The sequence below is a fragment of the Coloeus monedula genome, assembly GCF_965178545.1.
Source record: "Coloeus monedula genome assembly, chromosome: 7".
Classification (NCBI taxonomy): domain Eukaryota; kingdom Metazoa; phylum Chordata; class Aves; order Passeriformes; family Corvidae; genus Coloeus; species Coloeus monedula.
In genome coordinates this window covers 2,685,540-2,698,536 of record NC_138787.1, presented here as the reverse complement: position 1 = coordinate 2,698,536, position 12,997 = coordinate 2,685,540, and the positions used below count along the sequence as shown (strand labels likewise).

Below are 12,997 nucleotides of genomic sequence, written 5' to 3'. Positions count from 1 at the left end.
GGTCTTCACTTTCCAGCTCGAAGAACCACATACAAGTGCTCCATAACCCCTTTATGGCTCTCAGCCTTACCAGCCATGGGGCAGAATCCAAACTTCTGGTCAGCATCGTAGTTCTCAGTGGTTCCACACCACTTCATGTTGTCCCTCCGTCCCTCAGAAGTACAGTCGGTGTAGTTGCGGTTGTTGTACAGGAAGGGGAAGTGGCACAGAGCACCATTGGAATTGCCACCACGTGTCTGGACCAAAACTACAAAAATGAAAAGAAAATAGATGCAAATGCAGCCTTTGCACTCTCTTAGCATGCATGAAAGAGCTTGGAAAACAAACCACTAGCACTGCTTTTTCCCATGTGCGCCCTGTATATAATCCACAGGCTTCTTTTCTTGCCTTTAATTAATTCAGATGTGGAAACATAAGCTTTGCACGAGGTCAGTTCAGTTCAAGCTTTGCTTTGGAAGGAGCTGCAGAGCCAGCCATGAGAACTCCCGGGAAATAGGGAAAACTGAAGTTTACTTTGTGTGTTTGGGAAGTAGTTCTGCACATCCCTTCTCCCAAGGCCTAGGGAATGAAATAAACTCATAGCTCTCAGCATACCGGTATTATCTCACTGGAGCTATTTCCCAGCAGTGCCTTTCAGCTCTAAGGGAAGCCTTCACCCTCAGGAAAGGGTTACAGTTCAGTTATGTACCACAGGGCAAGCCAAAACCTCTCTGCAGGCTGGAAGCTTCATGTTTTGCAAGCAGCAGTGGAAAGAGGGCTGTAATCTACCTGAACTAATCACCTCTTGAGCAACTCTGCTTTACAAATATTGGTGAACAAGAAGACATTTACTGAGCTTTTTCTCTATCACATTTCTCTTTTCCAAAGTGTATCACAAGAAGCTCTCTAAAACTTGAATGTGTGCATGGACAGGGACAGTGTTTGGTTTTTCATTGGGGGGGAGGGGAGGGGTTTTGTTGTTGTTGCTTTTGGGTGGCTGGTTTGTTTGTTTTTTTAAAAAAGAAAATATTATATGCCCGTCAGAGAAAGGCTTGACTTTTATCAGGAAAAAAACAACCAAAGTAGAACAGAATTTTTTTAGAAGTGTCTATGCAGTGTAAAAAGCAGCATTTTCATGGCAGAACATGAAATACTCTTTCCAAGGTCAGATCCCAAAGATGCTGCCTGGACACTGCTCCATGGATGTCTGACAGGCACTCCAGAAAGTGCAACCACACAGGTAGATGTGTGCTGCAAAGGGAACACTGACCATCCACAGACAAGAGGGAATGCTGCTGCATTAGTCATGCCCCAGCTCTTGACTGGTGACCACAAATCACATGAAGATCACTGCTATATATGGCAGCCTGGCTAGATAGCCAGGATGGAGGGAGTGACAAACTGTACTCCATGGATATCCTCCTCTTTGCAGCCTAATATGGGCATTACTTGAAGCAATGCACCCAAGCAAAGCCAAAGATAAGCATCCTTTGGGCCAAAGCTCCACCCTGACCAGGTACTCCCATTCTAAGGTCAGCTCAGAGGTGAGAGAACAGGACTCAAAGGGTACATCTGTAGCACCCTCCAAAGATGCCAAGAGCACACAAGTGCTCTGTCATCAGGCAGCCCTCCTTTCACAGCACTGCCTTACTACCTGAAGTCCCTCCAGACTGCTGGAATTGGTCAGGCAGCCTGTTCCTGTGTCCTCTGCTCATTCCTCCATCCCTACACCAGGGTCACATGCATGTGAAGACCCTCTAAAAGAAGAGCTCACCATTCTGCTCGGTACAGAAGGAGTATCTCCTGTCCTGCTCGAAGTTGGAAGTGGTGCTGCACCAGAAGTGCCCATCTGTGCGGCCTTCGGTGGTGCAGGAATAGAAAGTCCTTCCATCGTAGGTGAAGGGCAGGACACAGGGTTCTCCATCAGAATTGCCACCATACGTTTGGGTCACAGCTTCAAAAAGAAAAATCACAGCATTAGACTGCAATCCCCAAATGTCAGGGCTCTAAAACAGCCCTTCCAGGCCAAGTTGCTGGTTGCTGGGAACCCACACTGACTGCCATGGACCCAGGCCAATACACACCAATAGGCAGCTCCACAGCTGTGGCATTTTTTTACATTCTTTCCCAAACATATATTATCGCAGCTCCATTTGAATAAAGTTATTAATGCTGCTCCCCAAGGGCTCTGTTTCCCCTCAGCAGGTTATATATAGCTCACTGGGAAACATTTCTGCCCTACAGAACCAGGCTTTGAATAACCAAACCACTTCTTCCCCCCTTGCACCTTTCTTCAGGATGTCTTCTTCAGAGTACATTTCTGATATGCACACAGAGGGTTCTACTTGAAAATTACACCACAGGACAAGTCCTAGAGACCTCACAGGCGTGAACAGGCACTACACACCAACTCATACCTATCTCCTGGCAGCTGACTCCGTTGCCCAGGCAGGTGCACAGCATTTGCTGGCTGCCCTGTGTCTTGAGCCACTGCATGCCCACGGAGTACACGACGCCGTTGTCCGTGATGCACTGGCCGTAGGGCTGGGGCTGGGGCTGCTGCGGCTGGGGCTGGTACAGCGCCGTCTGCACGTTGGTGATGCTGGGAGAGCCAGAGCCTGTGGCACAACACGAGACACAAGGGACATGTGGCGTGAAAAGCTCAGCAACAGAATGCTGCCGTAAAATGCTGAGATCATAAAACCTGAGGCACTCCATCAGATGGAAGGCACAACACTCATAAGCTTCCTGAGATGCAGCTTAATTATTCCACTTAGCAATTTTCAAAATTAGAAGAGCAACTCCCCCTTCTGCTAATGACAGTCTCTGGTTTCCAGCCCTGTAGAATGGCTTTAGAAAGGATTTAGAAACTGCTTTTCACAGGAATTGTTAAGAAAACCTTTTTTTTTTCGAAAAAAAAAGTTAGTTGAAGGAACTGCAGAACAGAAAAATCAAGATCAGTGACAAGACAATAAAAAATTACCAAGGAAGTAGCGAGATAAGGCAAAAAGGATCAGTTTTGAATTTTTCATTAAAAACAAGAAGAATAAACTGAAAATGTATTCTTTTACTGGGCAATTTTAAAATTTTGAATCAAAGTTTTTGGCACATTATCATTTGGAATAATACTGAGAGGCAAAGAGGCTTTTTGTTCTCTACATCATATCAATTTCTTGCTAATGATTCCCACAGGAACCTCCACAAATTCAGCTCTGCTGAAATAGGGGAAATAATAATGGAAACAAAATACTGGCACCCTTGAAGTGTTCTGCATTTTGAAGTTTAGACCTTCTGAGAATTTGAAGTTAACCCAATGGAGCTAAAGGTCATTTACCAAGAAAACTTTAGTGCAGGCACTGCAGAAAAACAGAAGTTCTACATTGCATTCACTGATAAGAAACCCAGACCCTTAAAATGACAAAAAGAAAGAATTTAGGAGCTGAAGATTTAAACCTTGGGCACAAAAGATATGCTCTCTGTAAACTAGGCAATATTTCATACCGAAATTACAAGCTCTCTCACGTACATGTATTAGACAGCGTTATATACATTCCTTGACATTTTTGGGTTTTTAAAGCTCACCCATTAGTAGGTGTATTTATCATGTCAAAGAAACCAGATGGTCTCAGTGGGGTTTAAATTAAGGAGATTTCAAGAAAGTTACCCTGAGGCAAATACATAAAGTTCAAACATTAACTTGGAGTGCCATGCTCCCAAGACAAAGATAGCTCCTGTGGATGCAGGGCCCTAGATGTGATTTACTGCCCTGTGACTGTGCAGGCAATCCCATGTGTATGTGCCAGCCCCATTCGTGCATGGAAACAAGGTATCAATTGATCTTCTCTCCACACGCACAAACAAGGAGCATCTCCTGAACTCTGACCCTCTCTGCTGCTGATCCTTCCCAGACAAGACTCTGAAATACCTGAATTAGGATGGAACAATTCAACTCCAAGTCCTAACCTGTCAAAACGTGCCACTCATGTTCCCTTTCCCTATGTTCCATGCCATGATGCCCCACTTACCAGTGCTGGTGGTGTGCAGGGCCGTGTGTCTCTCGCATTTCCACTCGCCTCTGCCGTTCCCGGTGCAGACGCACTGGAGCAAGTTCCCACGGTTATCCTTCTTGCTCCAGTTGTCCCCAATTCTGTAGGAAGTCTTGGTGTCGTGGTCATTGCAGCGATCTGTGTGAGGAACACGACTCTCAGCTGTGCCTGCTCTGGGTGGCTTCACTGGGCAGTTTCCAGCACTCAACCACCAACTCTATCAAACAAGCTCATACTTTAAAGACTGAATTAAAGGCCCACCTCATTCTCTGGAGCCCACCATTGCAATTCCTACATGCACTAAAGCCTGCCCTAAACTGCACAGGCTGAGAGCATCCCAAAATCCTGGTGCTTTAGCCTAAGGAAAAATTTCCCTTCATTTCCAGAATTGCTCTTTCACTTTGCAGCTGTTGTCAAAAAGCTACTTTTTAAAGTCATTCTAAACCCATTCTGTCCAGCACACACCTTCAAAGCTTGTTTTAATGCCCCTTTTTTTTTCTTTTAAGAAAAAATCAGGAGTCTTTGTAGCTGGGTCATTTCATACTACACAAAGGGTACAGTTCAATTTCAGGGCTCTCTTTCATCTGGAAGGGACTAAAACCTGTTTGAGGGCAACATGTAAAATCCCACTTTTCTTCCAAAACAAGCCTGCATGAAGCTGCAGTGAAGTTCACACAAGCTGCTCAAGTCATACCAGGAGTACCAGACTTTCTAAATCTCTTCAATAACCCACAGCCCACGATGAATTGAGTAAAAGGGTTCAAAGGACAGCACAACAAACTACTTTTGTCTGGATGCCAGATCCACATGGATTAACTAGTTCTTCTTCCATTACAACATTTTACCTTCTTATTCAAGGGAAACTTGATACAGTGGCTCAAATATAATCATGGATCAATGAACACGGCTTTATGAAGAACTGTGGAAGGACATATGCATTAAGCCAGATTGCCACTGAGAGAGCACAGGGGATAGAATGTGAATGCAGAAAACATGTTACTGATTCACAGTGCTAAAACGACCAGAAATTGAGCATTTGCCAGAAGAATGGTAAATTGGTGAGGTATTCATCATCCAATTTTGCAAATGTGAAAAAAACGTGTCTCATGGACACTCTTCTCAATGAAAAGCTGAAATGTCACTGAAGCAAACAGCTGTGATTCTGGAAAATGCTGGCCATAAAAGATATATAACAGCAGCACCCACTTGAAGTATTAAGCCACTTTGTGGGCTAGAAGTATCATTTTATATACATAAACTTGAATTTCTCTATTCAAATGTAATTGGAAAACAAAACGAAAAATGAACAGGTCATTATATTGCAATTTCCCCCATGATACAACAGGGCAGACCTCAGTTATGGAAAGAAAGCTACTGCCAAATACATTTTATTAGTAATAATAAGTCCTCCAAAATTCACAAACAACACATTCTGTTTTATTCATTCCTATTTGACAGCTAATGATTTTTCCTCGTATGTCTTTAACAGACTTAATATTGTCAAGGCTGGGTTGATTTTTACAGCTTATTTCTTGAACAAGTCTCTCCAGATCTTCCATTTTAATCTCAACTCTCCTTAGTGTCTTATTCTTACATGTCTGCTGTTTGTATCAGCAAAAATCCATTACTTGTGTGCCCCGAGGCAACTGAAAGGCTACAGAAGAGTTTCTCAGACCTTGCATAACCAAGGTGTAAGGTACAAAGTTAAATTTTCTTGAGGCAACTCGTGTAAGCCCGAGATAGGAGCAAGCTCTGTGGTGGAGCTAAGAGGACTGGAACAGAAGGTAAATAAACAGGCAAGATTTTGGATTTTAAGGGCCCTGTTTGCTTTGCAAATACAAATAAAATGGGAGTATTTACGGTAATGTCCCTCAATGATGCAAAAACTTTAAAAAAACAAAACCACCTGTGCTGCTGGAGCAGGAAATGGGGTGGGAAAAGTGATAGGAGAGATGGTAGAGCAGGCAAAACAAACCCTGGTTTAGCTGACACATAAGTTAAAACAGTAATAGAGAGAAAGAAACAAGAAAACATTTTAATCTTGCAGATCCTGCTGTTGGAAAGGGTAGTTAACTTTAAAAACTCCTGATTGTACCTCAGAAGGCTACCTGAAAGCACAGAAATAGGCATCCTGGGCTAAACTCTCTGCCATTTTGTGGGCCAAGCGATTTCCCTGACTTCCTGGGAGATGCCTGGCTATGGCTCAGCTGACATGCAGGTTCCTTAAACCCTTCTCTCTCCACGAGAATAAATCCCCAAATAATCCAGGCACCTCTGTCCCCAGCGCTGATCACCAGCTCTGGGGGATGTTTCCCAGACTGCAAATGGTGACTGGGGCACCACACAGGCCTCTCTTTCCTCAGAAGGGTCTGCGTCCCACCACCTCCCAGGGCACAGCCATCCCTCTCCAACTACTGTTACTTGCACAGGGCAGATGAGGGAATAACTTTCCTTTCCCATGCAGGATGAAAATAAGTAAGAAAATAAATGAAAAATTAAGTAAGATAAATAAAACAGAGCAGCCAGCAGTTGCCAGGCTGGCACTTACTTCTGGAGGTGCAGGTGATGCGGCCGCTGCCCTCACCGAGGCAGGTGCAGTCCACCATCATCCAGCCCTGGTAGGGCTTCTCCCAGGTCTCTCCCACCACGTAGGATGTCCCAGCTGTGTTGTCGTAGCATCGCTCGGCTGTGAGGGGAGAGTGGATCAGAGCCCACCCAGGGCATTCCCACATGGGGACACCACAGGGAAGACAAGGAAAAAGGGCCCACACGCCCTGACTGCACTGAGGGAGAAGCAAGGAGCAGCCACTTACCCACAGGTTTGCAGGTCCACTCGCCCTTTCCATTGCCCAGGCACACACACTCCAGCATGTACCCGCCTGTTTCGTGGGGCCGGCGCCATGTATCGCCGATCTTGTAGGACTGGCCACCCTCATGGCAGCGATCTGTGGTGGGAGAGAGGGGAGCCGAGGTGAGGGACACATCAGGGATGGCATGGTGGTCACAAGGTAAGGGCCACCTGGCCAGGGGCAAAGGGGGTCAGCTGGGGTGGGGCAGCAAGGAGAGGGAACAGTGAGGAGGATGAGGGGGGGACATCAGCCTGTAAAATGGTGCTCCATCTTTCCCACTGGCACCCGCCACTTTCTGTATTTCCCAGGCCCTGTCCTCCTCCTTCAGCTAACTTCTCCATGTTCCAAACCACAGCCAAAGCCTGGCTGGTGAAAAGGGAATGCCAAGAAGTGATGAGGTGCTGTTTCTCCCTCACACCCTGTTCTCAGGCTGAGGGCTGGTGGGGGAGGTTTTGCCTCCATCTTGCTGGAAGTGATGCCCCTTGGGCTTCTCTGTGGCCATTCATGAGGGACATGGTGGCCAGGACAGCACGTGGAGGATAAGGAGGTGCTTGGTGTGACAGACCAGTGGGAAATCAGATCTCTTGGCTTTGGAAAGCCTGCCCTGGAAAGGCAGATTCAAGCCCAGCAGTGCCCCACAGCTCTGAGGCAGCCCAGGCTGAGGGAGGGAAGCACTGCACACTGCAGTTCGCAAACACAGGGCTTGTTTCTTTGAAAGAATACAAGGAAAAAAAAAAAAAGCAAGAAAGAAAAAACACCCACATCCCATCATTTATTAAGAGCCAGTAAAATGTTCTGTGGGCTCATTTGTGAAAGCAGGGAATGTAGGAGTTCTGAAGATTGATTCAAAGCCAGTTGCAGTCAGTGAGACTCTCCAGTGAGCTCTAAACCAGGCTGATGATGAGGAAACAAGGCTGCTCTTACACTTGCAATTTCCTTACTGACTCTTTCTTACAACACTTATCATCCCTGCCCAATAAAATGCCATTAAATTCAGAAGGGCTCCAGCTCTATTTTAATGCATTATTTTTTTCCCAGGTTACAATGATGGCTGGTTTCCGAGTCCTCTGTGGCAACACTACTAGGATCTGCCTATGTGTCTTAAACAAGAAACTGGATACTTTTAAGAGCAAGACTTTTCTCAAAAGATACCTCAGAGACTTTGAAATCTCAGCCTAAAAATCCTTACACACAGCAATCTTCCTCTGTGCTCCCAGAAAGTTTAATTATGAACTAAAGGGAAATTGTGAACAATTCAGTGACTCAATAAGGAAAGGATTTCCAGACAGAGACGTGAAAGGGGAGCTGGGGAGAAAGGACCAAGGGAAGAGAGAGAAGAGCAAGAGGAAAGTATGGGTCAGGCTAGTGAAAAAGGAGTTGCAGAAACACATTAAGCTGCTATCTGGATATCAAATCTCAGCTCCCTTAGAGACAAGTGTTCAGTGACATTTTTGGAGGATGGAGGACTGGCTCTCAGTTGGCATTTATTTATTATCATTTATTCTAAGTAGTCCCATTAATGCTGATGGTGTTATTTTGAATCACCAGCTGCAGAGCAGACTTTTTCCCAGTCAAAAATCTACTTTCATAATTGCATCTGTGTATTATACACACTCTTGTATATAATAAATTACTAATCAGTATGGCTGGACACTAGCAGTAATTTTTGGCCTATGTTTTCTCACATAGCACTTGACCTCTTGAATAAAAGAGGAGTTTGGTTGTGTATGTACATGGGGCAAGGACTTCCAGTTTCAAAGCTTTAGCAGGCTTTGGATTAAACCCCATTCAACTTTAGCTAATAGGCACTGGGAATATTGTGTAAATTGCTCTGGAAAATATGACACGAAGGAACAATAGCTCTAGGAACAGGCTCTTAGTTACATACTGGCAATGGTGCAGCTGATTCTCCCACGTCCAGCTCCAATGCAAGTACAGTCCCAGATCATGGAATCCTTGGGGCGCTCATAAGTCTCCCCTACCCTGTAAGTGGATCCAGTGTATTTGTCAAAGCAGGTCTCTTCAGCTATGAGGGGGGGAAAAAAAAATTAAAAGAAAATCAACTTCATGTAACCACACCAGTAACACATACAGTCAACAGAAACACATTCCTTGCCTCCTCACACAGATACTCCTTTTTTCCTGGAGAAAAATGCCTATGAGTCCCCTCTTTCTTCATAGGATGAAACAGCAGAGAAAAAGTTGGGTAAAGTTTGCCCCCTCTCAAGGTGCCCATGATGCTGAATAACCTCAGACACCTCTTCTTCCCTCCCTCAGGGAACCAAAAGTTGCACATGGCAGGCACGCCTGAAAGCATCAATCCCAGCTGTTTGAAGCCAACAGTAGAGAAGACAGGAGGGAGCAAACAACCCCTGGAAACTGTGTCCTTTTTCATGCTAATCCTCCTCACTCTGATTTAGCAAAAATTAAGTAGATTAATCCCAAATTCTGCAGCACTCCCACCAAAGTCAACAGCAAAGTTCACTACTTGTGTACTGCCCACACTCATGCCTGAGTAAGTGATTACAGAACATCAGTGCTGCCACCAGACTCAAGATGTGAAGCAGAACAACTTTCTTCACTACTGGGCAGATAAAGTCCACTGTGTCATAAGGAAAACTTGCTATTGAACTTCAAAACTGCAAAACTTGGGAATTTCTGCAGAGGAAGGAAAAGTCAATTGAACCCTCTTTTATGGAGTAAGGGGACTGAGCACTCCTTAAAATACTCCAGCCGTGAGGCAGACAGCACACGAGCCTTCCAAACAGATGGCTGAGATGCTCACATCTGTCTTACATGAACACTGTCAGCCAGGAACCAGTTTTTTGTCTCTTCTATCTCCAAAGCAACATAAAGGAACTACAGCAAACCAGTGGCTTCAGACCAATAAATACAGATCAATTGCATCTGATAATCTGAACTACACCTAATCCTGGAGAGATGCAGCCTCCAGCAGACCTTGCATTTAAACTTCTTTCTGTTCCCTAAACTTCTTCTGCACAGACTAAACAATCTCATTTTACACTCAATTATAGAAAGCTCACAGCACGGCCAGGGGGCTGCAGAAAGTTGTAAGTTGAAATATTTTTAAACAAGCTGACGACACTGCACAGCTATGAAAAGTTGGGGTGAAGCAATCAAACAGAGCAGAGCCAGAGCTGCAAAGTGACTCCAGATTTGAACTTCCCCGTGAGAGTCCAGGAGTCAGTTCAGTTCATTATAAAGAAGAGGCTGGCTCCAAAATTAATGTTTAGATCCAATCCTCCAGAGAGATGAGTGATGTTTGGCTCAGGATTCTGGTGGCAGGCCCATCGCTAATGAAAAGCATTTCTTAAAATCCCAAGCCAGATCTTCAGTGTAATTGAGTGTAGATCCCATTACTGACCCTAAGTACCAAACTTCAGCGGAAAACCTGGGCTGCCAGCCCTAACTCGTACAAGGCTTGGCTTACTCGGCACCAAAAGCCGTGCTGGGGTCTCGATGCAGACAAAAGGGGCCACCAACTTACGTTCGGGCTTGCTCTCGCAGTTGAACCCTCGGCTCCCACCGTAGCAGGTACAGACTAGAGTGTTTCCCAGGTAAGTACGCTCCCACTGCTGGTTTATCTGATAGTACCGTCCATTGTCATAGCAGGTCTCTGGGGGGAGAACAGGCGAGGGAGGAATGGGGATGCAGAGGGGGAAGAGAAAGCAAAGTTCGGCGTTACCGAGGGCAGCAGCCGGGAGGGAAAGGGCGCGGGGCGCACACGTGTGCGGGTCCCGCCGAGCCGAGGGGCGGCTAAGGGCGAGCGCGGGGCACAGACAAAGCCCCCCGGGGCCACCGGCGCTGCCGTGCCAAGCCCCGCGCCCTGCCCTGCCCGGGGGCGGTACTCACGCTTTCCCTGCGCGGCGGTGCCCTGCGGGAGCGAGGTGGTTTGGGTCTGCGCTTGCCGCCGGCTCTTGCCGCCGGCTCCGCGGCGATGTCCCCCCACCGCCGCGGCCCCCAGGCAGAGGGCGAGCAGCGCCAGCCGCCACACGGCGCGGCCCGGCATCCTGGCACGGCTGGGCTCGACACGGCTCGGCACAGACAGCCCGACGGACGGGACGGCGCCGCTGCCCGGGCTCTATATAGGGCGGGCTGGGCGGGAGGAGGCGGCCGCCGCCGCCCCAGCGCCCATTGGCCTCGGCGCCGCCGGGGGCCGGGCGGGGGCCGCCACCGCCCCGCCGAGCCCCGCCGGGTGGGAGGCCCGGCCCCCCTCAAGCACAGCGGCCGTGCCATTTTGTAGAACATCTGGCTGAACAAAATGGCTATTTTTGAGGGTAGAGGCAAACTTTTCTTTTTTTCCTTGGAGCAGCGCTGCCTGTAAGCGGATACTTCTCCGTTCAGGAGGAGTAATGTTCTGCACGGGGAGAAGGTGAGGTGTAACGTAGGGGTTGGAAATAGAAACCCTGAGTGATGTTTTATCTGCTGCTGGGAACTCAAGGTTAAAAGCTTTCACACCTCACTTGGAAAAATCGGTGTCATTGCATTCCATTCACAATAAATTTAACACCCTCTTTCTCTGATTTTATTTCTTGCTGTCCAAAATAAACCCTGAGAACAAAAGGAAAGTGAAAACCAGAAATTTTAGATGTTGAACCTTTATTAAGTAGAAGGGTTCTTCAGTGTGACGCCCTAATGTAACCCTGCTGTACACAAATTTTGTCAAACTCTTTCTTGTGTCTTCTTCCCATGGGCATCTCTGCTGCTTCTTTTCCCTAATTTGAAGGAATACTGCAAAACAGAGCATGTGCACAGTAAGTGTGGCTCTCAGGCTGCCAGTGAACAAAGCGTGGTGCATGCCTCATTCTGCTGCAGCGCCTGGACCAGCACCCAAATTCAGATCAAACAGGAAAGTTGTGTTGCTAACCATTTTCGTGCTTCTCACACATACTCTGTCTTGGCGAAGGGATTATTAATCTAAAAAGTCTGCTGTGGTTCTTAATGTATAAAAGCAACTCTTGAGGCAAACCTGAGTGTGAAGTAGTCTACGGTGTTTCCAGACATCTTTAAGGTGAACATCCACAGTTTTCCATGAGTTCTTTAGCATGTTGAACACCACGCTCTGGTTCCACTTCCTGCAAACCCACTGTGTTCTCTTTACTGACGTGCAAGCAGTAATATCACTCTTGGGATGAAGACTATGTCAGTAGGCAGAGTACGGATCCAGCGCGTGCTCTGTTCCAGGAAAACACATAGTTGTGATGTCAGGTATCTGTTTTCAAGGAAATTTCTTTTCCCCTCTATGAGGAGTGCCCACAGATACATTTACACAAGCTACTCTGCTGAAAACTTACTGGAAGTTGAAACCTGACCTGGCAATTGAGGCGAGCTGTGGTGAGCTAATTCCCACCTTTCCTAATTTTTATTTTTAGATCTATCGCACTGCCTTTTTTTTTTATTTATCTATTTCTTTGAGTCACCAGACACACATTATCCCTCAGAATATTCACAGAACTAAGGTGGCCACAGCAAGGGAGAGCATTAGCTTTTGAAGTAGGACTCAGCATCATAAACCAGCAAATATCCATTTCCTTGAAATGAGAACCTGCTTTCAGAAACTGTTCCTGCTTTTCTGAGACCTAAGATATGATGTGCCATCCTCAAATTCCATCCCACATCCCAGCTTATGTCTGGAATTCTCTGATAAAAGCCAGGTGAAAAGCACATTGTCAGAAAACGTTGCTGTATGAGTGTTGGATGTACTTTACCTAGCCTGCTCCAAAGGAAGAATTACTGAGTGGAAGTCAGTGGAAAAGAGGAGTTTCCATCCTAGGAAGCACATACATACATGCAATGAGGAGGCAATTTGAGGTCATTTTTCCAGTTACTGAGTATAGAACCAATGAATGTGTGAACAGATCCTGCTGCTGATACAAGCTGCTAATTAAGCTCAATTGACATGGAAAAGGAAAGGGTGATGAGAAGTCTTCCAGGACAGGAGGGTTATGATATATAACAGTTATGATATATTACTGCTTAAGTGTAAGAGCTAACTACCTAAGGAACAGGATGTGGTGGAAACACGAGGAAGAAATATCTGCTTTTAGCCATTACTTGCAAGTGGCATATAAAAGGTTCCTATATCAGGTATAGTTCCTGTAA

At 46.3% G+C, this 12,997-nt stretch overlaps 1 protein-coding gene across 3 annotated transcripts in view; it reads right to left on the bottom strand.

The window, feature by feature from the left end:
* The window catches only part of FN1 (fibronectin 1), a gene marked incomplete at its 5' end in the record, with an annotated part of 51,364 nt that extends 40,454 nt beyond the window's left edge, over window positions 1-10,910 (bottom strand). For 2 of the 3 annotated variants that reach the window (XM_082284599.1, XM_082284600.1), the window contains 9 exons: window positions 71-247; window positions 1,754-1,933; window positions 2,397-2,597; window positions 4,005-4,163; window positions 6,574-6,711; window positions 6,839-6,970; window positions 8,763-8,900; window positions 10,383-10,511; window positions 10,748-10,904. In XM_082284599.1, the coding sequence (XP_082140725.1) occupies window positions 71-247; window positions 1,754-1,933; window positions 2,397-2,597; window positions 4,005-4,163; window positions 6,574-6,711; window positions 6,839-6,970; window positions 8,763-8,900; window positions 10,383-10,511; window positions 10,748-10,904 (1,411 nt within the window). Of the gene's footprint in view, window positions 1-70; window positions 248-1,753; window positions 1,934-2,396; window positions 2,598-4,004; window positions 4,164-6,573; window positions 6,712-6,838; window positions 6,971-8,762; window positions 8,901-10,382; window positions 10,512-10,747 lie in introns of all 3 variants that reach the window. The other variant, XM_082284601.1, reaches the window with a different exon arrangement.
* Window positions 10,911-12,997: the final 2,087 nt, after the last annotated feature.